The 27,396-nt window shown below is 35.1% G+C and overlaps 2 protein-coding genes and 1 long non-coding RNA gene across 4 annotated transcripts; 2 read left to right on the top strand and 1 right to left on the bottom strand.

Moving 5' to 3' along the window:
* Positions 1-1,058: 1,058 nt before the first annotated feature.
* On the bottom strand, positions 1,059-12,093 carry LOC132294083 (uncharacterized). Of its 2 annotated transcripts, XR_009477963.1 has the most exons (4): positions 11,897-12,093; positions 11,125-11,309; positions 3,841-3,927; positions 1,059-3,747 (listed from the first exon to the last, which is right to left on the bottom strand). It is a non-coding gene; the product is annotated as an uncharacterized LOC132294083 (long non-coding RNA). The 2 variants fall into 2 exon arrangements; XR_009477962.1 differs by having other exon boundaries at positions 1,059-3,927; positions 11,897-12,090.
* On the top strand, positions 4,814-7,939 carry LOC132294082 (abscisic acid 8'-hydroxylase 4). The gene is made up of 9 exons (XM_059791810.1): positions 4,814-5,115; positions 5,210-5,531; positions 5,799-5,948; positions 6,048-6,296; positions 6,443-6,532; positions 6,624-6,702; positions 6,836-6,942; positions 7,056-7,174; positions 7,545-7,939. Exons 1-9 carry the CDS (start codon positions 4,916-4,918, stop codon positions 7,705-7,707), a joined length of 1,479 nt encoding a protein of 492 aa, XP_059647793.1. The 5' UTR covers positions 4,814-4,915; the 3' UTR covers positions 7,708-7,939.
* Positions 12,094-14,281: 2,188 nt separating the features above from the next.
* LOC132294081 (ceramide synthase LOH2) lies at positions 14,282-26,821 on the top strand. The gene is made up of 6 exons (XM_059791808.1): positions 14,282-14,664; positions 19,878-20,083; positions 20,989-21,144; positions 23,312-23,497; positions 23,605-23,783; positions 26,356-26,821. The coding sequence occupies exons 1-6, from the start codon at positions 14,548-14,550 to the stop codon at positions 26,373-26,375; spliced, it is 864 nt and encodes a 287-aa protein (XP_059647791.1). The 5' UTR covers positions 14,282-14,547; the 3' UTR covers positions 26,376-26,821.
* Positions 26,822-27,396: the final 575 nt, after the last annotated feature.

Here is a 27,396-nt window from a genome sequence, read left to right as displayed (position 1 = left end):
AAAAAAGTTTTGCATAGCGGGACGTAGAGATAAAGAGAAATGGTATTTTTGTCCTTTTTGAATGATGTAATTTCAATTCAACTAATGGATAATTTGGTCTTCTCACAATAACAAGGTTATTTTTATCAAAAAATATAATTATCCTACATTGATTTGATGCATCATTTAAGATTAAAACCATAAGGGTAGTTGACGAATAAATCACACATATTTCTATTTAGGTGTACAAAATGAAAACTTTGCGCGTGCGCGAGAGAGTATTTCAGAATGATTGAGAAATCTTGCAAATAGCTCCTGGGTCTTATAGAAGATAATTGGTTTTTCTTGGTGGACCTATACATTTTATCAAACCATATTAAATGTTTTTTTTCTTTTCCTTTTGAAACTCAAGTTGTGCAAGTGGTGACGACCAATAAATTGGCATATCAAAGGACATGACATTTATCTTAATTTTATTTTTCAAAAAAATAATTTGAATCCCTAACATTTAAATTGAATTTTCAACCAAATACAAGTCATCACACTTGCTTTACTTCACCCAAAAGCCCATAATGAATAGTCGCATACATAAATTGCTTCCTTGTGTGGGTAATTTTGCAATATTTACCATTGCATGACTGCAACAAATTAAACCTTTTTTTACCAACTACTTGAATTTCACTACATGATTCCTGTTCTTTTATTCTCTAACATTCGTGTAAAAAAAAAAAAAAAAATCCCTAAAATTCATATTTATTGGTGGACCTAATGCAATCTCCTCCTTTTACTAAACTTGAAATTGACTATGTAAAGATAAACATTCATAAAATTTATTTGTGATTGAAACAACTCATTTTTTAATACTCATAATAAGTTTTACATTGACCCAAATGTACCGGAGAGGCCTGAGGCACGAGCCAACTAACCAATAATGATGGTTGGCACGCCACGTGATGGGTCCCGCTGCCAATGGTGAATTGGGCTCTCCAGTACTGTACTGGAGAGGGTGGGGTTTCTTTATGAGTGGTACACCCTTGGTCTCAATTTTGGTAACTATAGTATTCTTGAAAGGGCCAAATCAACCGTCCATCCAATGTATTGTCAACGAGAAGTAGACTTATCAAACGGTGAACTGTTGGTTCCTTCTGGAGTTCTCGCACGCACAGTACCAACAGTTCCTTCTAGTCCCGGAATTATCGCGAATACCAACCATTCATATTTTTATACGTGTCGTACCACCTAGCGTTTAGGTGATCAGCACCTGACGTCACGTGGGAGGCTGGGTCCCAATCTCGCGAAGGTTCGAATCCGACCTTTTCCGTACGCCACCGACGTGGGTCCACCTGAATGGGACATGACACGAGGGCCATTCGACCTGAAAAGTCGAAGATCTCGGCGGTGCGAATGTGTGAGCTGGAATGCATTGCCGATTCACTGGGCAACCAACCCCTCACCACTGGGCCAGATCCTAGCCTTCCTAGGTCCTACTAGAGAGTACCATTGTTAATTTTTTATTTTTTTATTCATTTGTTTTTGCCATTGTTAATTGAAAATGCTAAATACCCTGCGATGCTGGGCCAAATGATTTTTTTTTTTTCGCTTGATTATCCAAATGAGTTAGCTGACCAGTCACACATTTTGCCTCCGACGTACTTTGGTTCTCATGTTCTCATTTTGTGTGATTTAAATTTTATTTTTTTACACTTTGATTATGAGCGATTTAAACTTTATATATATATATATATATATATATATATATATTTTTTAAAAAATACAAAATTACTCAACTCCCTGTGCTCTAATTGTAATGTTGTTTCTACAAATTTCTTTTAAAAAAATTAATTTTTAAAAATAAAATAAAAATACCCTTGTTGTATAACTTGCAATTGTTGATGCAATTTTGGAAGGTGTGGTTCCACATTGAATAAAATGTGTGAATGATTGTACCTAATATTTTACAAAGAATAAAAGTAGTAGGAGTGATCCAGATCACATTAGTCTCTCTCACACACATCCCCAACTCTGGTATCTCTTCCTCCATGTTACGATCACATGCATCATGAACATTCACACATGCATTACACATTTCAATAATTCATGTAAAGTATTATCATGCTTTATATCATTTTTGTATCTCTTTCCCACTGGATTTGGAAAGTTTGTCTCATTTTATTTTTAAAACGAAGAGACAGGATACAAAATAGATCGTAACCCTTTGGACAAAGTTTTGAATTTAGCATTCATTTGAACAATAATGAATGTGATTTTTTTTTTTTTTTTTTTTTTCAGAAGGTAACAACAATGAATGTGTTGCATATATACTGGCGAAATGGTAACTTGAAATACACTTATTTTGATACGTCCTCCTTTCTAATATAATAATTCATCTTTTCTTTTTTCGGTTGTCCTAAAATATTTGTCTTGAATGTTTACTTTACCCGCACCAGGGGGAGGGGCTTTGAGCTCTTACCTCACTCTGAAAATATGTCTACTTAAAAATTAGAATATCTGGAGAGTACAACCATTTGGCGGAGATTTGAACTCTTACCCCTTTAATAACTAGAGAGTTAGGAGTTATTGGGGGGTTTGGAAAAAGGGGATTCGAACCTAAAAATATAAGGTAGGGATACTTAAGGTCTGACCATTGACCACTCGAACAACACCGCCACACCTTAGCTCTTACCTCTCACTCTAAAAGATATCTGTTCAATCTTTTAGAAATAAGAGCTAAGGTGTGACAGTGTTGTTCGAGTGATAAATGGTCAGACCTTAAGTATCCCTACCCTATATTTTTAGGTTCGAATCCCCTCTCCCCAAACCCCAATAACTCCTAACTCTCTAGTTATTAAAGGGGTGAGAACTCAAATCTCCGCCAAATGATTGTACTCTCCCGATATTCTAATTTTAAAGTAGACATACATTTGGTGTATTGTTCTCTTGGTATCTCTTGAATCTTCCAGAGTGAGGTAAGAGCTCAAAGGCCCCCGTAAGGGACATTGGGGACGAGGAGAGTATCATTTCTTGGTAGGTTTAGGATTTTCCATATCGAAAAGGGACATTGGGACGAGGAGAGTATCATTTCTGTGCCGTCGCCATTTATTATCTTGTCCTGTTGGCAAAGTCCCAATTTTTTAACGGCGAGCTTGGGGCCAGTGAACTAACTTGACATAGGACCAAACCGCCCAATGACTGGAGTCCTAATGCTTCTTTGTTGGAAACAAACTGCAGCTAAATGGTTCACAAAACTGGCTATATCCTCTTTATGAAACATATAACCAGAACTACCCTCTAACATCATTTACTCTTAAGGGTAAAATCATAACATCCCCTTGTTCTGACTAAAGTGATCATTTTATCCCATTCCGCGACAGATTTGTTATGCAAATTGTGAAATGAAAAAATTGATATTACGGTTTTAATTTTAATTTAAAAAATGAGAAGGGTATATATACATGGGCATTTTGGTCGCATGGAGAGTAAGCATGTTGGTGTCTGATGGCAAACTAACAGGAGTTAAAAGGGATTTCACGAGGTTTACTTAGTACAAGGGGGTTATATGCATAAATTTCATAGTACAACGGGGTTTTATGATATTATGGTTTTAACCCTTACCCTAAATAAACCGGGACCCAGCTTTTGAAACCGCATTTAACATAGTTCTTTTTGTTAATGGGCGAACAATAAAGATCCAACCGCTCCTTTTAAGATGTCATGCTAGTAGCACTTCAACCATTATGCTACAACTTTGCCAATGTATTTCATATAAAACTGTTGCATCAAAACTAATAGATCAATGTAGTCATAATAAATACACAATGGCAAATATAAATGGTTTGTATAAACAGAAGGCAGAAAATGTACCATGGGATCGTATATATACTCAAGGCAGAATTGTAGCCAATCCGTGTAGAACTCGTATTTGATTAATATGCAACCGTACGGATGTAGCTGTAGATTGTAAGGGAAAACAATGGGTCACAATAGAGGTATTGTAAGCAATAAGCCAACATGTAGGTCAAACAAAATATGCAGACAAAAATACCAAACAATGTTCGAGTCATCACACGTAAACTCAATTAAGTAGATGACTGAATGCAAAGGACTTTTGAAAAATTTGTAAAGCACATGTAAAGCATAAGCAACTTTTGTAAAGCATCTTTACCATATTTCTTGTTTCAAATTTGCCTCCCAAACTGGTACTTACTCCATTACTCAAAAGCAAAAGCAACTCCTAAACCGGACTCAACTTCCAAAACTGGCATATTTGAAGCATGCTTGCTCATAGGCTCATAGCTGATAATTGGAAATATCCCAAGTCAGAACTTTAGTGTCTTTATTTGTATTAGACATTCCACTCTTAGTTTTTATCTAGACCTGATTTCATACAGTAGACAAGACAACAAACCACATCCAATACATATATCCACATAGGAATGAAGAAAAGGGGGTAAGAATCCACTATGCAACAGTGTTTGAAACCTAATATGTTCCATCCATCACAATTACAACAAAAATATTGGTCTAATATTTTTTTTTTTTCCAAAACTTTCTTTTTTTTTTTTTTGATAAGTTTTTTTTTCCAAAACTTTCTTAAAAAGCTGTTTGTTATCCATAGAATTTGACACCCATAACACATTCTTATGCAAAATTTTACTTCCCGTCGTCTTACGTGTAATGTGTTGGATTTGTGTATCTTACCATGATTAGGACAACTCTGGCCTGATTACAATTGGCAAGCTTCCTCTCATACCAGATATGTCTCTATCAACTTCCACTCCCCATTCTATATAAACCCCATCCCAACTCATACCTTCCACCAACTTGATCCCGCAAGCAGCATTCCTCATCATAACTCCACTCTGTTCACCCCAAAGCTAACCATATCACTGCTACAACAAAAACACAGAGAGAGAGAGAGAGAGAGTTGTTACATTTAATGGAGATTTTGTCCTTCTTTAGTTACATTCTCCTTTTTCTCGGGAATCTTCTTTCAAAATTTTTACCTAAAAAACGAAAGAGAAATCCCAAACGAACTACTAAGCTTCCCCCGGGACCGATGGGGTGGCCTTATATAGGAGAGACTCTCCAACTCTATTCTCAAAACCCAAATGTATTCTTTGCTAAAAAGCAAAAAAGGTTAACACCATCTTTAAATGTTATAGTTAATTTCATTATATTGCATGTTTTCCTCTGCATGAAATTTGACTCAAAGTGCCAATATTTTATTCAGATATGGAGACATATTCAAAACTCACATACTTGGTTGCCCTTGTGTTGTGCTGGCAAGTCCCGAGGCCGCACGGTTTGTGCTAGTGACTCAGGCTCGCTTGTTCAAACCCGCATACCCCAAAAGCAAAGAGGAGCTGATTGGCCCTTCTGCACTGTTTTTCCACCAAGGAGACTACCACAGTCAACTAAGGAAGCTGGTTCAAAGCTCATTATTTCCAGAAGCAATTCGAAAATTGATTCCTGACATCGAAGCCATAGCAATTTCTACCTTGGAGTCACGGGCTGGTGGGCAGATCATTAACACCTTCCATGAGATGAAGAAGGTTTGTTTGACTTGACACTTCTAACATATATTATTACTTCATTATTACAAACACTATTTTATGTTGAAACTCACGCTGTCTCTGCCGCTTGCCTTATCTTTTAATAATTTGGGGCTTGTGATTCAGTTGTTTTTTTCACATATTGTTTCATGGGCCCTTAGAATTTTGTTTCCATTAATGAGTTCTCCATAAATTTGTGATCAATGGGTCCTCCACCTTTATGTTTGGAATATGCTTTCCTAATATGGGATTTATTATCTTCTACAGTTCACTTTTGAAGTTGGCATTCTTTTGATCTTTAGTCACTTGGATGGAAAATATAGGGAAGAACTGAAGGAGAACTACTGCATAGTAGATAAGGGTTACAATTCTTTTCCAACAAAAATACCAGGAACTGCATACGACAAAGCACTCTTGGTAAGCAACTTCAAATATCACTTGCTATTCTAGTCTCTGATTAGAGCATATTAAACTAACAATTTCTTTCATCTCTCTGTTGATGATGAAACTTTGAAGGCGAGGAAAAGGCTTAGTCAGATTCTAAGTGAGATCATCTGTGAGAGGAAGGAGAAGGGACAATTAGAGAAGGATCTCTTGGGTAATCTACTGAACTTCAAAGACCAAAAGGGTCAGTGTTTATCCGAGGATCAAATTGCAGATAACATCATTGGCGTACTGTTCGCTGCACAAGATACAACAGCTAGTGTCCTGACATGGATTCTCAAATACCTCCATGATGATCAGAAAGTTCTAGAAGCTGTTAAGGTAAGAACCCCACTCAGGCTTTACAAACTCCATTGCTGGCCCCCATGATTTATGTAGTTTACGTTTTTATCTTAAACATGATATTCTTACTATGAAATGGCATAAAATTATCATGATGATGATTTTATTTACTTTTTTCTTTTCAGGCAGAGCAAAAGGCGATATATGACTTGAACACTGGAGGAAAGCAGTCCCTGACATGGGCTCAGACTAGAAATATGCCGCTTACTTATAGAGTATGTTAACTGCTCACACTCTTGTGATGTGCTTGATTGGAAGCAAATTCATAGAGAGAGTTTTCTGAACTGTATATATCTCTAATTTCAGGTCATATTGGAGAGCTTGAGGATGGCGAGCATCATTTCGTTCACCTTTAGGGAAGCAGTGGTTGATGTAGAATATGAGGGTAAGGATTCAAAGTATATTGAACTAGACCTAAAGTGGTATAAAGATTAAAAGAGGCTATAATTCTGTAATCTTAGCATGCTTCTTTTTCAATTATCCTTTAAATACTTAATGGGATTGATGTGTTTTGACAGGATACCTTATTCCAAAAGGTTGGAAGGTGATGCCATTGTTCAGGAGCATTCACCATAATCCCGAACTCTTCACCAATCCTCAACATTTTGATCCATCCAGGTTTGAGGTATGTGATAATGCTGGAAAGTTGACTCTCACACTGATCTCTCTAGAGAAGTGAGAGGCAAATAGATTCAATGGTTTTCTTAATATTACTTATTTGGTTATGGATGGATACAGGTTGCTCCGAAACCCCATACATTTATGCCGTTTGGTAATGGAGTGCATGCTTGTCCAGGGAACGAGCTTGCCAAGCTGCAGATGCTTATTTTAATCCATCACCTGGTCACCAAATTCAGGTAAGATACAATATATTTTACTACACTAATGCATTCTTTCCTTAGAACCAACATTCCAGCAAGATCTAAGAAAACTTGTAAAATATATTGGAGTGCTTTCTTATGTTTCCTGGATGTTTTGTATCTGAAACATTTAATAATTTGAACAATTAGAACCTCAATATAGCTCAAATTGAAACAGAGTGAGAAATCATAGACATTTCCTTGTCAGGGCCAATTAATAAGGGCTCATGAAATAAGTTTGAATGGATTAAAGAGACAAAATGGTAGATGATCTGTGCAAGTAGTGCATAAAGTTAGGATGTGCATTAGACACAGCAATTTTTTTGACAAGGCTCCTTTTGTTTGTATTTGATGATGTTGGTTGCAGGTGGGAGGTGGTGGGTTCCGAAAGTGGGATTGAGTATCGCCCGTTCCCAGTCCCTCAACATGGTCTACCAGCCAAATTCTGGGAAGATTCCAGCACCCCAGAAGTATGCCTCCAGCAGGAAATCGCTTTACGACCTTATATTCAGAAAGCTACTCTTAATTAATATGATGACATGTAAATCGTTGTTTTCAAACTGCACTTAGTGCTAGTTAATAAGATAATTGCACGTAAGAAGATATTATAATTTTTAAATCTCGACCCTCTGTTTTATGGGTCCATCTTTCTCGCTAATATCATTGTAATTACAAGTTGGAATTTTGTAACTACGATGCGACTACCTAGTAATAAAGAAGAGTAGTAGTGTACAAAATTTCATAGCCTTTATTAATCAAAGAATTGACATCATTTATGTAAGGAAAATAATAAACTCACAACCTGTTTTACAGCCATCATATGAGTTTATGCAGGACCCAAACTAGCGCATCCGACAGTTGTGAAAGAATTGGTCACCCTTCACATTCTACCTGGTCGGTCAGAATAGCATAACGCTTTACGTAATTCATGACATGTCACCTCATCTGTATGGTTCGAGAATGTGTATTGCTTCACATGGAGGTCGGTATCAGAGGTCTCAGAAGTGACACGCCTTAGTTATCAATTGGCCATGTGAAAAAGGAAATGCCCTTGGATAGAGGGCACCCTCTCAAGTAAATTAAAGCTTCTTTTTATATTGTGGAGGAGGGACCCATACCAAAGCACACAATTGTAGCTACCCCTTGCTCATTCTGAAGCTGTTGTGCCTTGGCCAGTGTCCCCTCATGTGATATTTTGAAGGATCCAAAAGGTGGTGGTGACCCAGACCTAAACGGCAGTGTACTACCCCAAGCTCTAACTCAACTCTTTAGCATGGATGATTCCAAGTTTCTAACCTAAAAAATGCTACTCACTGATAATCTCTCTCACAGTCCGTACAGTAATGGGAATATAATGTGGAAAACCAGTTTCAAGATGCAAGTTTAACAAGAGTTCTAAGATGAAAAGAACAAACTAAAGCCTGAAGAGAATCAGGGCCAAGATGATACAACTCTCAGTGAAGACTATAAAGAAGCTCAACATTCAACACATGCATCTAACCAATAGTAAAAAGAAAGAAGACCTTGAACTGTTTCCTAGAAATGTAGAAAATCTTAGCATAATATACTACGTTTCTCAAGCTTATTTGAGGTGTCCAAAGGAAATGGGAACAATTTCTACATTATATGGGGAAAATTTATTCATTGGTTCGAGAATTAGGGTTTGTGCCCAAGAAACAACCAAGAAACACGACAGAAAATAAACATGCCACACACAAAGAACGAAAAGACTTAGCGCGGTTTGGCAAAACCTACATCCACGGTGAAGATCCCATGAAAGAATTCACTATGCGAACAAGTTTCAGTCCCCAAACCCTAGCTCTCGCTCTCACTTTCTTTTATGTGATTTTCAGTGTCTCTTGATGTCTCACTTCAAACCTTAAAAAACACTTTTATATTGGGCTACAAGAGAGTACTAAATAAGGTTCACAACCCGCAAGCAAAAAACTTGGTCAAATTTTTTTCTCAGGGCGCTGCCCCCGACCCCCTCAATCAACAGGTTGCATTGCGACCCGACACCAAATTTGGCCCACAACATCACTATGTCTAATAGAGTGTTTCGTCCAAGCGTGGTCCAGAAGCTTCCTAGTTTTTGTTTAGGGGTAAAAGTACGTGTTAACTTCATGACTCACATGGAAACAATTTTATTATTCTCTAATAGGATCACTCAAGCACCATGATTTTTTATGTTTCAACTTGGATTAAGGATGCTTTAGGGAACAAAAGGATTTCTTCTTCCCATTGCCACTAATGTTAGAGTATCATCATTCATTACCACTGCATTATTATCATTACTATAATTAGTGGAATGTTACCAACATGAAAAACCATAAAATCACTACCGCCAAATCATCATCTAATAACACAATGATGTAATAATCACCATAATAACTGTGGTAAGGTAGTTCCAATGAACTTCACCACTTCAGTAGCAACAAAATTACAGCCATCCTGACCATCATCTTCAGAGGAAAAAGTAAGGGAAAATCTAAGTTCAAAAATACCTTCCTCTTTTTTTTTCTCAGCAGCATAACAATTGCACTTGTAAGCATTATATTCCAGCAAATAAAGACTTGGTGCCTTAGAGAATATTCATAAAATCAAGAACCTAATGAATACAGAAGTTAAATTACATATTCAGATTTATTATATAGATTCATCAAAACTAATTTACAATTATCAAACAATTGTAACATTTGATGGTGATGATGATCATGATATCAACCAAATGAAGATGACTTACACCTATTTAACCAAAAAAGGGCGTTGACCATAAAATTGATTCCTTATTACTTAAAGGTGGCTAAAAAAACTTCTCTCTATTTTCCTGAAATAGGGGGGATACGAACACATGAATTATCAAGAGAGACAAATGAACTTCCATAAGTAACCTCAATTATTAGGTAAGATCCTGAACCTTCAAGTATAAACCCTTAACTAAATTTCCTCATCCTTACAACAAATTGCTCTTTTATACTAATTTGAACATCATAATCATGTGATTAAGCCCTTACAGTACCAATGAGGTTTATGATTTGATAAATTTAGCAATATGTCATTTTTTCAGTCATCAAAAGTAAGTGTCATTTTCTCCCAAAAAGGCTAATATATAGCCAAAAAATACAAGCCACGTAGCAAGTATTCCATCATTCATCTTGATGGTTAGTAGTATCGCGAACCTTCAAGCAGTGACGTAACTGAACCAAAAATGTTGAAAGCGTCTTGAATCACATGATATATCCACAAGAGAATGGTGACAAACTAGGCCAACCTAATCTCACTAGCTTTGTGTTGCTTTCTTACCATCTCAAACCTTTGACCTCTGTAAACCAACTCAGGAAACAATATAACCTTGCCAATGTCTTATATTTCAATTTTAGCACAATTCTAGTGCCATTTAAACCCAACAGTAAAGTGAATTTGTAAAGTTGCTTCAAATTATCATCTATCCATTAAAAGATTTTTACAGCATAGTGTCATGGACTTGGACCTTTCCAAGCTCACGTGGCATGACAATAGGCTGACATTGCCAATTTCAATAGCTGAAAATTCTTAAGCAGTCAAATTCATCCAATAGGAATTATGAAAATGGTCCATATCTACAAGAATATGACCTTCACAAAGCACCAAAATCATTGTCGATTGAACCAATGAAAAGAAATAAGCCCCAGCAACAGATTAACAGCCTGTGCCTCCTTCAGAAACTACGAATGAATTCAATCTAAATTTGCGTGCATGCTTATCATAAAAGAAAGAAAAAATTAGGGAACTGTACAATAAAACTGAAAAATCAGAAACCATAGAGATTTTATTCATGAGATCGTTGGTTCATAAAACAAATTAACAACATAATTCTGATAAGCAGTACAAGAAATTATTACATGTCAAGATAGTCGATAAAGCTGTACCAATGTCATGTAACAATTTAAATCCCAAAATTACCATACCTCAACCAAAGCTTCCCAAGTTCCAAATCCTTTCCATTACTTTGCAAAACCTCCTCTATACACTTGCAGCAGTCCAAATGACATTCGATAGGGATATTTCCTCAATTTTAGCCAAGGAACCTTTTATTTTTGCACATTGGAGAGTTGTACTCAAAACTTGGACTTCTAAATGATTCTTTCGGCACCTGTAACATAATGATCATTGTATTGGTCATATTAACTTCCAAGATGAAGAACAAGATACAACTCTAGATCGGAGTCGAGAAGAACACAATTTAAAGGACTCAACCCAGATTCAAATTCTGTGTTGGGATAACCCTAAATTTAAACAAGTAAAAAAAAAAAAAAAAAAAAAACTTATTTATAGGACTAGATGATCTTGAATTTAAATTTGGGGGAGTGACATTGAAAGTTTCATAAGGCAAGATTTATAAATCCAAACATTTCCAACATAGTTTAAAAAATAAAAAAAAAAGGTTTAGCATGCGCACTAATTTTACATAAATTGTGTATATACGAATGCTCATATATAAATTGTTTATAACTGAGGAATTAAGAGAGCTTCGTCTGCAAATTTAAATATTAGAATTTGTATTTGTCACACTGAAGAGTAAACTAAAGTTTGTTTTAATTTTTTTTTTAGAAATGAGAAATTATATTAGTTCTCAGCATTCAATTCAAACTTTTATGCTTTTGTGCAAGATATGAATCAGAGATTCTAAAAAAGACAACCACAAATCAAATGGGCGAGTGTAATGAAGAGAGCACTTACAATGTGATGAAGCTCATTCGGGCACCAAAATCACATCAATCAGAGAGAGACGCTTTCATCCGAGGTATTTCTCAGCGATCGGCGTGTATTTTTTCTTCTATGCTCTGTTTCGGCCTTTTTTTTTTTTGGTCTAACATAAAATCATTACACTTTATTTATTTATTTATTTATTTTTATTATTATTATTATTATTTGCTTAAAATCAAATCCTTACACTTTATTTATTTATTTATTTTCATGCATTTTTATAGACAAAAGCGTAAAAAAAAAAAAAATCTCTCATTTCATTCCATTCTTAAGTTGCATTTCATTTCAAGTTGCATTTCATTTCATTTATGCAAATCAAACGTAGCCTTAGCTCATTAATTTTAGGGTAAAGTGTATTAAACCCCTTTAAATTATTAGTTATTTGCAAGAAACCCCCCTAAACTATAAAAAACACGCCTGAACTATGATTGTTGTTGTAATTTACCCATTTAAACTATTGGTAATTTGCAAGAAACCCCCTGAATTATGATTTTGTTACAATTTACCCCCCCGAACTATAATTTTGTTACAATTTACCCCCATAACATCAGCTTTCGGCACTGAAAATTTTAAAAGACTAGTTTACTCTTATAACACACTGCGTCGTTTTAACTTATACACTTCTTACAATTTTTTTATTATTTTATTATTTTTTTTTTCTACCAAAAGATACTTTTCACCCAACACAACCCAAAACAAAGAGCTAGAGAGAGAGAGAAGAGACCAAAGAAATTCGAGGTCGACGGGATGGCTCGGTCTCGAATGATGGCGGCTTGTGCGCAGGGGAATCGGCTGTGATGAGAGCTCGGTTGACTCGGCCGTGAACTGTGGAGGCGACGGTGAGCTCAAGGGGGCTCAGCGATGAACTGTGGACGACTATGTGCTCGAAACACGGACGACGGTGTGCTCGGCTATGGAGATGGCGGAATGGGCCGGCAAGCTTGGAATGGACTGGCGAGGGAGGTGAGCTGAACAACAGGTAAGGCGGTGACGGCAGTGGGCTGACGCAACGGTGCAGAGAAGTACGATATATACGGCCAACGAATCTAGCGGGTGGCGCAAAGGCTACGATGGAGTTATCGCAAGAGACCCACCGATCCCAACAACAGATTCCTTGGCTTATCCAAACATTCCTCAGACGACATCTACCATTCCGATCTCAGCCACAAATTTCTCGGCTTCATCGTCCCTTTCAGTCAATCAATTCGCGTAGATGGGGTAAACTGCAAAAAAATATATAGTTTAAGGGGGTTTCTTACACATACCCAATAGTTCAGGGGTTTTTTTTGTAACTTTTATAGTTCAGGGATTTCTTGCACATACTCCAATAGTTCAAAGGGGTTTAATGCACTTTACCCTCAATTTTATTAGAGGCTTTTTAACCTTCTTTAAATTACAAAATATTCCTTTCCGGTGGTCATAAGTGTCAAATATCGATAATACCCTCTCACAAGTTTAGATCAAAAGAGCAGCTTGCAACTAGCCAACCAATAGTTTAAAAGTTTTTTTTTTTATATTATTTTTTGTACTTTTGCCATATATTATTTTGGACTGTTTATAATTTATGAGTTTGATTTGATGCATACGTGATAATATATATATATGTTCATGTCCATTATTATACTTACTATTATATTGAACTATTTATAATTTATGAAATTGCAAAAACTTTTATGGGTTTATGAATGATGATTTAATACATATATATATTAATATATATATTCACATATATGATTGTAGGTGAGTATATATATATGTTCATGTCCATTCATTTACTTACTATTATTCTGAATTATTATTATTTTTTTAATTTATGAGACTGCAAAAACAGTTTACAGCGGGTGGAGTGAGCAATTTATTATCGTTACAATTATAATTTATTTTACTACTAGTGCTACTATTATTATTATTGTTATTATTATTATTATTATTGCTCTTATTATAATTACTATTGTTATTATTATGACTTATTATTATTATTGTTTTTTTATTAATATTCTTATTCTTAATTTCTTATATTATTATTATTACATCCTATAACAAAATACTCAGTATGTATTACTACTAAACACTATTATTATATTTCTACTTTCTTAAAGACTGCAAAATATATATGTATATATATATATATACTAAAATTTTGCTTAAACTTTTTATTTTAAAAATAAGATGGTAATTATGATTCACGAGGCAAAAGGAAAATTTTCACCCTAATTTTATTTTATTTTTTCTGTCTTATTAATGTTAAATTATTTGTTTTTATTGATAAATATTTCTTTTCCAACTTTCATTTCCCTAATTACATATTTCTTAACCATTTCCGTATCAACTTTGCTTTTCAAAATCAGGTATCACCAACTCATCCCTCCTTCGACCGTACATTGTTTAGTATTCAGGCAAGCCGCTCCGGTGCGCACACCGCCCCATTGCCCCCTTCTTTCTCTCTCTACTAAACCCTCTATGCTCTAATCTCTCTACAGCAATTATACACACACACATATATATATATCGTCGATTGCGTACATTCTCTATCTGCGTATATTTCTTGATGCGGAGTTGAAGTTTCTCGTGGTCGTGGATTGACTATGAATGCGTGTTCCTGAATTAGAGGTTCGAATTCTCTCATGGATTCGATTTGGATTCACAGCAGCGACCCAAGCGCTTGGCATTTCATTCTCGCGATCCTATTCGCATTTGGTTTCGTTGCCCTCAGGGTTATACTTGACAGATTCTTATTTCGTGTAAGTTTTTCTATTTGTGTCACATTTTGTATAATTTTTTGCATTCTTATTGCTACTTTATTGAATCTTGAAATGGAATTCTTTCGTAATGGAGAGCCTCTTTTAAGATTTTGATTATTGTTGCATATCAATGTACTTTTTATAAGCTAATTTAGTAACTATATGCATGCATAATATATAAATCACATACACACATGAAGACAGAAAATTTTTTGGTTTCTAGAATGTAAGCAGGAAAAGAAAGTGTAAGAAAGCTTGAACGGTTGAGAGTAATTAGATGACACCGTACATTGTACATTTCCACTTAAAATGTTCCGGGGCATTCTCATTATAGCTTGCGGTCAGGCTTCAATGCTCACCCTGAAGTATCATGCGCTAGAGATGCAAACAAGGCATTCAATTATGTTGTTCGAACAAATCTATTGCAATACTACTTATCCAGGCTTAGAAGCGCGTAATCGCTTCTCGAAGATAGTTGAAGCCTCTCCCATGCGCAAACCGTAGATGAATGACAGCAGCATCTCCGGGATTCAACTAAGCCCGGATATGAAATTTGTATGTTCATGAAGGTTGCACTTCTCTTTGGTGTGAACAATTCCTTGAGAGGGGGGTGAAAAAACAATAACACTCAAACTCAATTGTTTAAAATACTTCTCTCAAAACTTTAATGCTAAATCTCTCTTGATTCTTGTTTTGAGACTATATGCATATGTTTTTTAAAAGGCTTCGTAGGACTTGTACTATTTAGATAGAGAAAGTATTCCTCTTTGAAGTTAGAATTTTAAAGTTAAAACTTAAAGTCTTCATTAAATAGAGTTAATTAAAACTAATAAATTCGAAACATAACTGCAACATATGTAAAATCGGCCTATAAATAGTCTTAGCTTAGGGCATTGAGTGGGTCTTTAGAAATGCAAGAAAGTGAATTTTCAAGCAAAGAAGAGTTCAACAATCACGGAATGACATTGTCTCCTTTCAAACAAGTTTATTATGCATGGTTACCAAAGGCACTTGATATTTATTCTGCAATCTTCTATATATATGGTTTAATTGTTTAATCACCGTTGATTTAATATTGAGGATTCTGACCATCTTTAGAGGGAGAAATTAGCCTGCCCAGGTACATGATACATGTACTGCTATAGGTCATTGAAGTTTCAGCTTTGGCATTCCTTTACCAATCTCAGGATGAGCTACTGAGGTACTGATAAATATGGAAGCTTTAGGTGCCAAACATCTTAAAGAAGATGAAGAGATGTGTGGTTGGCAGTCCTGTTCTATTTGTGCCAATGCATTTGGAAAAATCAGAATAGACCACTTTTAAAGTGGCTGAAATGGCTATCTTGAAGCTAAACACATAAAGTTGAGTTTTATTTATCTTATTTTTCTTCCGCTACGGGGAGATTTTCAGTTTTGAAGGATTCTTTTACTGAGTTTGTGGGTCATTTGTCTATATGCTCTGTGTACATGTGTTATTATCCCAACCCATCTTCTGATAACAGTCATGGCATCTTTTAAATTTTTATCAATGTCCCTACTTCATTTCTATGTGTATGTCTTCTAGTGTAAGAGTTTATATTCTTTTATTTTTCAATTTCCCTACCTTCCTCTCCTATCCACTTGGTTTCTGTTAAGTATTTTAAAACCCACCTTCTATTCATGGTTTCTCCCAACTTTATTGCTTTATCTATCAGGGTTACTACATTCCAAATCTCTTTTTTAACCCTATTATCTTGTGCCAACTTCTTTATCGCGCTCACACGGTTATCCTTCCCTAGTTTTCACCGCATCCATATGTAGATATTGTCCATGTTTTCAAGCATCCAAAAGGTCATGCAATGTGTTGCTTAAATGGAATGCCTCTGCAACATGACAGTAGTTTATTTGTCATATTTTCAAGGTACGTCTAATTGTACATCATTTAGTGGAAAAATTATCTTAGTAATTGGATCAAAAGTTGTTTTTAGCATCTGCTGGAAGAACTGGTCCAGGCCGAAATTAACAGCCGGAGCTCTCTTTGCTCGAATTATGATTTTTGAGTCCAATGTGAAACAAGTGCATTGACATCAATTGTTGTTTTTGCTTGCAACTAACCTTATGGCTACCAATTATTGTATAAGCAACAATAGATGCACATGGTTTTGTGTTGGCAAGTTTAGTCACATACCCATTTTGTCTTGAATAAAACTTGAACCCTCGGCCTTCCACTTTAACAGGTAGAGGAGATACACTAGGCTATAGCCCTTAGTGGTATAGGTGCACATGGTTGACTGAACTTTCGTCATGAACAAATATAAGAAGTGAACTGGACTGGGGCTTCCCCTGCTTTAAGCCTTTACTTTGGAGCATTCAGAAGAAAGAAATAATTTTTGAGGACATGGAGCTCCTCAGCTTCAAATTGAAAGCTACTTTATCTAGCAAACTTTTCATCCAAGGAAGTGGGAAAGTCAAATGGGAGAATTTACTCTAAATTTATGAACTCCTTAAATTGTATTTTATTTTTATTGTTTTGGCATTTTGTATGCGTCGAGTGTACGTGATCCTTGACAGAAGCCTTTGTTATATTTAATAATATTTAGTTATACATTAGAAAATGTGAACTATTGTTTTGGTCCTTTTTACCTCCCTCATTCATGCAAATCAAGGATAATTACCAGAAACAACTCAGCAATCCAGCTAAACTTGAAACCTCACAGTTCTATGTTGTTAGCTCTTCCGATACCATTTTCTTATTCCTCCATTTTGGAGCATATTCTCCTCTAAATCATAGGCTATCGTGGCATTTCTCACTGCTTTTATGATCAATCCATGTTTTTTTTTTTTTTTTTTTTTTTCACCTCCTCTGAGTAGAAATAACGTTTAAAATTCATTGAATAGCTCTGTTTTGGTTCTACATGTTATTCATCTTCATGGCACATGGTCAAACTATCTTTGACAACTTTTGCTTACCTTGTCTAGAATACTTGTGCGGCTTTCAACTTCTCACATGGGCATTGATTTCATATATTGAGCAGGAGGGTGATAAGGATACCCTCCATCTGCTGCGACAGGTTGATTTTTGTCCATTGTGCGGTTAGCTACGATATACTCCACTTCTTCTTAAATAGTATATTGTATTTTTCATTTCATCCACATCTATTTTGTTAGACATGTCATTTGATTACCACCCTTTGGCTTATAGAAAATAGATTGTTTTAGAAGCACAATGGGTGGAGTGATCTTATCTTGTTTGGGAAGCTTAGGAGATGGAAGTTCTTGTGAATACTTTATGTTGTACTTTGTAGGGTAGGGTCACTCCCCAACTCTTGTCTTGGGATCATCTTTTAGGTTAAATAGGGTCACTCCCCACCTCATATTAGGTCTTGTCTTGGGATCATCTTTTAGGTTAAATCTATCTGAAAGTCAGTGGTGGAGAGATTTGAGAACAGGTTTTTTGGAAGCTTGGAAAGGGCAATACCTGTTAAAGAGGGTACAGGGTAGACTTACTCTCATCAATAAATTATTCTGAGAACCTAATCTATATTATGTCCATTTTCACCATCCTGGCCTTAGTCCCAAAAAGTTTCCGAGGAACTTTCTATAGGTCTGGAGGATGATATTTGAATATTATTTGGTCAATTGGGAGACAGTTTGATATTTTTTGGAAGGTGTGAAGAAGTTGAGGTTGCTTAACAAATTCTTGCAGAGTAAATGGCCTGGAAATGCGCTCCTGACAGGGGCAGCATATGGAGGGTGGTGATGATCAGGCAATGTGAGAGTACTGGGGGTCACTGGATTTCATACGAAATTAATGAATTCAGCAACTATGGAAGGCAATCAAGTATAGTATAGGTGAGAAGGCTTTCTTCAAGAGTATGGGCTTGTGAGTAGGAGATGTTTAAAGGGTGAAATTTTTGCACTATATATCCATACCTATTGTGAGGATATTGCTTTCAAGTTGGCCTTCCATATATATATATATATATATTTGGAATCTTAGTAGTTTCAGATGCCCCCTCGGTTTAGTAGGGTAGGCTACGACTGGCAGTTAGAGTCAATAGATAAGGTTTTTATTTATTTATTTATTTTTGCTTTTAAAGTCTGTTATATGGCACCACTATCACTAGAGGGAGGGAAGACATGTTGAGTTAGAAGGCCCCTAGGAAAGGAATTTTGTTGTGAGATTGTAGTACAAGGTGTTGAGAGGGGACAACACCACTGATGAGTGTGTGTGTGTGTGTGTGTGTGTGTATACTTTTTAATTTATATATTTTTTGTTGGGTCTGATTTCTGCTTTGTAGAAAAGCTTAATGATTGATAGTCTGGTTCAAAGAAAGAAGATGCGCTCCCAAATTGGTGTTGTACATGCAAGGGCGCGAGAAGGGATGCTGTCAAAGAGACAATCATGTTGGTTTAGATGTGGCTCGTTATGCCTTTTCTGGTGTGTTGATACAGTGTTGGTGACAAGCTAATTCCAGAAACTAACTTTTTCAATGATTTGAACCCCAGTAAAAAATTTAATGTTGTTCTTGTTCATGTGTACATCATTTTTCCCTATAAACTCATCTACTTCTAGTGTTGAGGAACATGGTGTAAGCTTCTAATGGATAAATGTCGAAATGTAGGGGTATCTCGTACATACATCAGAGTGCATTGATATATAATTCTTCCATGCATGGGGATGTGCATTTACAAAATTATGTAACAAATCAATATCTTTTTTCTGCACTCATTGGGAATACAATGTATTATGTGAAACATATTGGCAGATAACAAAACCATGATGTGATAAAGTTTGGCCTGAGCGGTATTGTTTTTATATTTTTTTAATCTTCAGCTTTCCTTAGCTGAAAAATTAAAATGACATTATAACACATATTTACAGGACATTTTGAAAACCAACTTTTGAGAATCTTTCTGCAAATGACCATTAGAAGTAGTTCTCAAGTTTGCATGTTTTTAAAATTTTGGACATTTTGATTTGTTGGAAATGAAAATATTTTCAAAACCTTGGATTTTAATAGACTACTGAACTCGACCTTTATTATGACATTCTTTGAAGCTTTCCATTATTGAGCTTCAATAGATTGCTATAGCAAAGCACAAAGTTTTGTGCTTACATATACCTATGCAACAAATTGTCCAGTTATTTTTTTTTTCTCACTATTCAAACCGTGACTTTTCTTGTAATTTGTAACATACATCTTCTTTATTGTTCTTCACATTTTCTGCAGAGGCTTGCCAAATGGTTGTTGAACAATGGAGCCCGTCCAGTGAAGCGCAATGAGGCTGCACGGATGATTGTAAAATGCTCGGAGTCTATGTGGAAGCTAACTTACTATGCCACTGTTGAAACATGGGTTCTAACAACTACCTACGATGAGACATGGTTCAGAGATATAAAAGAGTACTTCAGCAGCTGGCCAAATCAAGAGTTAAGGTGAGTAATAAAATTGCTTGGACTTCTTATGGGACAGACAAACCTCCTTTCTTGAATGTTTTAGAATAACAGAAAGCACTTTAATCTGCAACTTGCAAATCTTTGAATTGTTAGCTTCTTCTTATGAACACTTGGCCAAATAAGAGCAGATAGTGTTGCCCAGTTTTCTGGACAGTAGGAATAATTTTCACTAACTTGTGAACTTTAAGGAGGATGTGGCAAAAGTTGTTTCTGTTTTGATCTGTGGGGTGGGGGGGCATAGCAAGGGAAGATATAATTGTGCATTGAGATTGACAGAAGTTACGAATTTTCTCCTCTTGGAGAGTTTTTAATTCTATAGTTGAAAAAGCACTGTGTTACGAAGAAGTTGGTAAAAAAGAGAAGGCCTGTAAAATAGCTGCCCTTTGTCCATAATTACTCTAAGACTTCATGCATAGGAGGCTCCAACCATTTAGTTCAGCGTGGCAAGCATAATTTGTGTTGATTTTTAATACAACTTTAGATAGCTGTCTATGCTGGTAGTTTCACCCTCTTCACAAATTTAAGATAATTATTACCCTCCTTCAGCTGATAAAAATATTGCTTCGTGCAGTAATCTGTCACTGTCTCAAGTGGAGACATGATATGGTCCTTTGATGGGTTGCTATTTTGAATTTTGCAAAACAAAATTAACTTCGCAATTGCTGCTTTGGAAAAATGCATTGGCGTAGGTCTCCTTATCATATGTTCCCAATTTGACAGTTAAAAGTTTCATTCTATGACACCTCTTAATCTCATTATTATCCTTGCCTTTATCCCATATGGATGGTATCGGCCACGTGAATTCTCTATTTGAGTTACAACTCCGCAATGATTGAATAACATTTTTAACTTTCTTGAATGACCTGCCACATTTCTCATTTCAGGCTTTCCCTAAAGATGTACTATATGTGCCAATGTGGGTTCTACATCTACAGCATTGCTGCCTTACTCACATGGGAAACTCGGAGGAAGGATTTCTCTGTGATGATGTCTCATCATGTAATCACTGTTATCCTGATTGGATACTCATACCTTACAAGGTAACTTTCTGATTTCATTTCATTTATTTATTTAATTTTTTTTTTTTGTGTGCGCTTTCACTGGTAATCTTTGAGTTAGTCAATGCTAATAGCATATCCTTGATACTTCTGGTACTCATCACTTTGCTACAACTCTATCACTGTGTGCTACAACGACTTGGCCAACAATATTTCTAATACTATGATTTCCATAATTTTAAAGTAAGGTCCTGCTGAATTGCAGTTTAAAAGATATGAATTAAATGATCCTTAAGTCTGATAATTAGTCATGTAAATCTCACCATATATTTATTGGAAATAAATCAGAATATATATCTATAAGGTATAATTTCCCTTATTTAAGTTTAGAAGGAAGATTCTTTTAACTTTAAAGGGATCCATGAAATACCTCAAATTAAGAATCTAAGTTATTCTAAATTTAATCATTACTCAAAGTAAAAATGAAAAAAAATTGAGCTCAATATTATTGAACAATATTTAAGAATTTTCTTGTGCGGTGATAAAAGCTTTGGCTGTCAAGGGTGAGAAAGTAGGTTTGAGTATGAGGGTAGTCATTTTTTTTTGGGTAAGTGAGGGCAATCATTTTGTGTAAATAATGTCGAAGGTTAGGTATGTATTAACTCCACCCTCTCAACATATTAGATTAATGGGAACAAACTTTGTAATGTCATTGTAAATGCTATTGCCTATTAGTTTAATCTGAAAGAGTTGAATATGGGAAACAACCTAAAGAAGGAAGCAAAATGGTCCCGATTTCAAGATTCTGAGTCAAAGCATGTGGTTTTGTAAGTTTCAGTTTCTTTTATCATTTTTTTCCAATTTATTTAGGAAAAGAAGCATTTTGAGGGGTTCAAGTGTATTCAGAACTTGCACAAATCATGCCTGTTTGACTAATATTTGGTATCAGTGACCTATGTGACACTGGATAATGTTGATTTACTCATAAGTTATGAATTATAAGATCATGATCCAACTTCCAAGATAATAATTTCTCTGTTGGATTCAGCAATTGTTGAAGTTTTTCTTCCTTTAAAGGTTAAAACCACTTGTTTTGATTCTTAAGTCCATGTATACTTGGGCTATCAAAAAAAAATTATATGTTATTGATGGGTCTTGTGGCGTTGGTGTTCGTCATATAAGAATGACCTACTCGGTGACTGTGTGAACCTGGTATTCTAAATTTGGCCCTGATGTTTTTTATACTATCATATGATTCCTTACAAATCATAAAAACTATCCAAGATATGTATATGAATACAAAAACTAAAGTTTGTACCGTGTGTGGTGACACTAGTGAGTTATCCACAAACGTAGGATTGCACCAAGGATTGGTGAGAAGCCCATATCTATTTGCCATAATTTTAGATGAAATAGATGTTTGTACATTCATATGGGATTAAGGCAAGGATGATGATGATGATATGATTGCCAAGCTTTTCTGACATTCACCATACGTTTGAACTTAAAAAATACCCTATCTTTTCCCTCTGCTGTTGATAAAATGCATGATGATCGTCATGAACCTTTTTGCTTATAAGCTGACATAGTTGTGCACCACAAATTCTCTTGCTATATCGATTAATATCAATAAATTCAATATTTGAAGATTGTGCTAGAAATTAACACTGTATAACGAGTATGTGTGAATAATTTTCCTATTGCAAGCAATATAATGAGTTGTACGTAGTATAGCATTAGGCTATTGCAATCATCTACCTGGTTTTTTAATTTTTGAAATATGCTAAATATTTTAGTGATGAAATGTATAAGGTGGTGGTGTATACCTTAATTTGAGAGTTCAAGTATTCTTCACTAAAATGGCATGCCATCAGTGGCCTTTTTGTCATATGTTAGTACCATAATTCATGGACATAGTGATGTAACTTTATTAGTGTTAAAGTTAAGCTTGCTTGTTCTGAATTATCCATGACCAAGCACTCCAGAGTTAAAACTTCTAGACGGTAATAATCATCATAAAACTATCATTAATGAATTAGAAAGCTCTTGAAAGGGGCATCTGAGTCCATTAAAATATTTATCTCTACCTAGTGTTGCCAGCTAGTATATCCAGTCCAAGCTCAGGTTCAATCGATGTCAAAATAAAATGATTGATATTTTTATGTGCATTTCCTATGGGAAGAGTAATTAATATATGTCCATTTTACAGCTTCTTCCGGATTGGCTCAGTTATTCTTGCATTGCATGATGCAAGTGACGTGTTTATGGAAGCTGCTAAAGTTTTCAAATATTCTAGGAAGGAGCTTCGAGCTAGTGTGTTCTTTGGACTTTTTGCTATTTCATGGCTTATACTAAGGCTGATAGTCTTTCCTTTTTGGATAATCAAGGCCTCGAGGTTTGTCTTTTAAATAGATTTTTTTTTTTTTTTTTTTTTTTTTTCACTAGTTACCATTATATTGTGCCTGCTGTCACATGTTCCTTTGTTTGGTTGGCAAATCCCAGCTATCACGTCTGCCAGGTCTTGAAGATAACGGATGCGTATCTCATATCATTATACTATGTTTTCAATACGATGTTACTGACCCTACTTGTTTTCCACGTATACTGGTGGATTCTTATATGCGCAATGATCACAAGACAGCTGAAAAATAGAGGAAAAGTTGGTGAAGATATACGGTCTGGTAAGCATTTCCTGGTTTCATATCTGAATTTAAGACTCCATACTCTGTTTTCTGACAAAACATAAAATATTACTGATCTTATCTTAAATATCATGAATTGCTCTGTGAGTGTGTGTGTTGGCATGCGTGTGGGTTTGTGTGAGTTAATATGAGAGATTTTGTGTTTTTTTCCTAAAGGCTCCGTCTGAGATAGAAAAAGTTGACTTAACAATTTCAGTAGTTTTTTCTGCTGACTTGCCTTTGTTGCTGTCCCATTCAGTATATTATGGTATGAGATAAAATGTGCTATTTTCCACATTTCTGAAAGTGGCTTTCTTTTTATTTCTATTTAAAAGAACGGATAAATTATACGGACCTCCCCTAAGGTTTGCCATAATTACACAGACCTCCTCTTTGGTTTTCAAAATTACTTTGACCTCCCCTAAAAAGCAAACCTGGTAACACAGACCCCCTATTACTGACGACCGTCAATAAACTAACAGATTTGCCTATTTTACTTAAATACCCTGAGATAACAATGAGAAGTTACTATACTGCCCATCCCTATCTACTGATGAAACTTAAATCATATCAAATTTAGAATCCAACAAGCCTTTTCATCTCAACCAAATTAATCTCTCTTATATAATCTGAAAATTTACTCCAACAACCTTTCACCCTCTTGGCTGCAATTTCAACTTGCCCAACTTACCGAAATTTAGAATCCAACAAATCTTTTCATCCCAAGAACCAAACTAATGCCTCTCTCTCTCTCTCTCTATATATATATATATATAATCTAAAATCTAAAAATTTACTCCAACAACCTTTCACCCTCTTCGCCTGCAACTTTAACTTGCCCCAACTTACCAAAAAAAACAAAAACTTCAACTTTCCCAAAATCTTGAAAAACAACTTTCCATGGGAAAAAGTATCTTGAAAAAAAATGAAGATTGGAGCTTAAAATCACATGGTATATTCTCAAATTCAGAGTGAAATAGTTCCCCAACCGAATCAATCACAATCACTGTTAATGGGCAAGTGATTAGGTGTCTTAGCGAGAAGCTGGTCAACAGGTGCAATACGTGGAACAATTGGTTTGCGAATGGACTTAGAAACACGCCATGAATATGCTCCAATTGTGTGTTAAAGAACAATATGCAAGTGTAATCTTCTATAAATGAAAAGGAAGGAATACTACTTTCCGAAAAAAAAAGGAATATTGATCTAATTCCAACTCAGTTTCAGGAAGAGAAACAAATTGTTAATCCATTACAGAGAGTGACCAATTTAGAGATGGAAACAAAGATATGGGGAGTGATATATAGAGAGAGAGATGGGTGGAGTGACTTGATCTATGCCGGCCACAAGTTAGTGACAGACAAGCACACAGGTCTGTTCCTTCTCGATCAATCCATTCCCTCACAGTGAAACCATGGAAGTCTTGAAAGTATAGGAATACATCTTGTTAGCAACCATCTACTCCAAAAGTTTAAGTTGTTAGAAAAGGTGTAACTTTAATATTTAAATCCCTCAACGCGCCTCCTCACGTGTTTCAATTTTAATGAATGGTTAATTAAATGGTAAACGTGGAAGTCTTGAATTGGGTATAGGAATACAACAACATATCAAATATAATAAATGGGTATTATCAAACATCTATTGATACCCACGGAAAAAAAAAAAAAAAAAAAAAAAGAAGGAAAAGAAAAAAGGGTTTGGAGACTGCACAAGGGTTACGTTTGAAGAGATGATGGTGCTTTTGTAATTTCCCTCACGTTATAGGTTTAAATAGTCTTTCCATTCCAACCAAGGGCAAAATTGACATTATAGTAATAAGTACATGACATAAGCAATTTCCATCGGTGACCCTTAAAAAGGGAGGTCCGTGTTACAATTTACAAGGTTTGTCTTTTAGGGAAGGTCCGTGTAATTTACCCTTAAAAGAACCCACTTTTCGGAACATAGAATAGGAGTTTTTTATGGGCATATCTAGCATCTATATTATAATAGTTGTCAAAACAGCAATTAGGAGGATAATAATAAAATGAAGGGTTAAGTATCTAAAACACCCCTAAGGTTTACTTTTTGAGCAAATAACATACATCTCTTTTACTTTGGGTATATAACTCTCTCAAGAATTAAAAAATGTTATAAAGAACTTTTCAGCTGTTACCATTAAAAATACACCGTTAAAAGAACATGTGCCTGGCACATGACTGATTAAATTTAATAAATAAAAAAATACTCCTTTTTATTCCCAAAATGCCCTTCCCTTTGTATATAAATCACAAAAATAAAGGATCTAATAGTAATTTTACATTAACTTAATTTTTTTTTTAATTGTTGGAAGGACATTTTAGTATTTTTATCACCCCATTAATGGCCAATCGACGGGAGGTCCTTATTTGCCCCTACAATAAACGTTATGGGATTTTATTAGCTATATGTATACTACAAAGGTGTTAAATGCCCGCGAGCCTATAATGAATAGCATAAGTGGATTATTACTTCATTCTTCCTGTTTACATATTTTGATCATCTTTATTTAATTTCATTAAACTGCTACTAACTCCTCTCTACCCACCCACAGATTCAGAGGATGATGAATAGGAGGAAGATTCCGCTCAAACTTTTTTTGCACATTGTCAATATGCATACATACCCTTGAGGAGTTTCATTCGCCTTCTTTTATAGGTTTATGAGCTGAAAATTTTAGTACATATTGGTGGTGTTAGCTATGGGAAGATTGCTTTTGACGAGACTTCATTTGCTTGATTCTTACCCGTAGAAATGGGCTGAAGTTTCTACATTTCTATTTTGTTTTTTTGTTTTTTTCTTCTTTTGAGTAGGAAAAAAGACACAGGACCATCTAGTAAGTGGGCTCCATGATAACCCTGTGTTGTATAAAATAATTAGTTATTGCTGTATAATTCTCAATGATCTCTTCTTTTTTCTTTTCTTTTTTTTTTTGAAGTAAATAGATGATCCCTTGCTCCGAGAGTATACTTCTGTGAAAAAATGAACAGAGCAGTTAACAAGATTTTTAATTTATTTCTCTTTTTTGTGTCCAAAAATGAATGATGATATGATTAATTATAATAATAATAATATACCTGTCTCAGCTGTGAGAATGATTTTTCTCCTTTTTTTATTTTTTATTTTTATAATTCGTTGAATATGTAAACTGTGGGGTGAAGTAATTCTGGAATTTGTTATTCATAATGGGTTTTGATATAAACTTGTATCATTGTGGTGTGAAGTTAATGATTTATGTCAAATTTATATATCAAAACCCATTGTAATATAGGCAATATTGTACCCTTTTTTTTTTTGGTTGTGAAACTGTTTTGCACTCATCCGACTGCTACTAGCAGAAACAGATTTAAAAAAAAAAAAAAAATGCCCACTGGACCCATGATTTTTTTTAATCCAAAACATTGGTGAATCTTTAAAAAAAATATCTCAAACATGAAACAACAATTTCTGAGAGACTAGTGAATTTTAACAGGAAAAAGAGAGAGAGAAAAGGTCTTGGGTCATTTCGTGATTTGTATTGATCATCCACACAGACATCTAACTATAGTGGAGATATAAAGACAAAACCATAGATTTTTCTTTCTATCCAAAACAC

The sequence above is a fragment of the Cornus florida genome, unplaced genomic scaffold (assembly GCF_030987335.1).
Source record: "Cornus florida cultivar Cherokee Brave unplaced genomic scaffold, ASM3098733v1 CherokeeBrave_3.0.0_Hap2_Chr02, whole genome shotgun sequence".
Taxonomy (NCBI): Eukaryota; Viridiplantae; Streptophyta; class Magnoliopsida; order Cornales; family Cornaceae; genus Cornus; species Cornus florida.
Note: the sequence above shows the minus strand (reverse complement) of the source record. Positions and strands in the feature narration are given on the sequence as shown.

Coding starts and splice junctions, on each gene's coding strand:
- LOC132294081 (XM_059791808.1), top strand. CDS start 14,548: ATGGATTCGATTTGGATTCACAGCAGCGACCCAAGCGCTTGGCATTTC. Junction 23,498..23,604: donor TGGATAATCAAGGCCTCGAG/GTTTGTCTTTTA, acceptor GGCAAATCCCAG/CTATCACGTCTGCCAGGTCT. Junction 23,784..26,355: donor TGGTGAAGATATACGGTCTG/GTAAGCATTTCC, acceptor ACCCACCCACAG/ATTCAGAGGATGATGAATAG.
- LOC132294082 (XM_059791810.1), top strand. CDS start 4,916: ATGGAGATTTTGTCCTTCTTTAGTTACATTCTCCTTTTTCTCGGGAAT. Junction 6,533..6,623: donor ATATGCCGCTTACTTATAGA/GTATGTTAACTG, acceptor CTCTAATTTCAG/GTCATATTGGAGAGCTTGAG. Junction 6,703..6,835: donor GGTTGATGTAGAATATGAGG/GTAAGGATTCAA, acceptor GTGTTTTGACAG/GATACCTTATTCCAAAAGGT.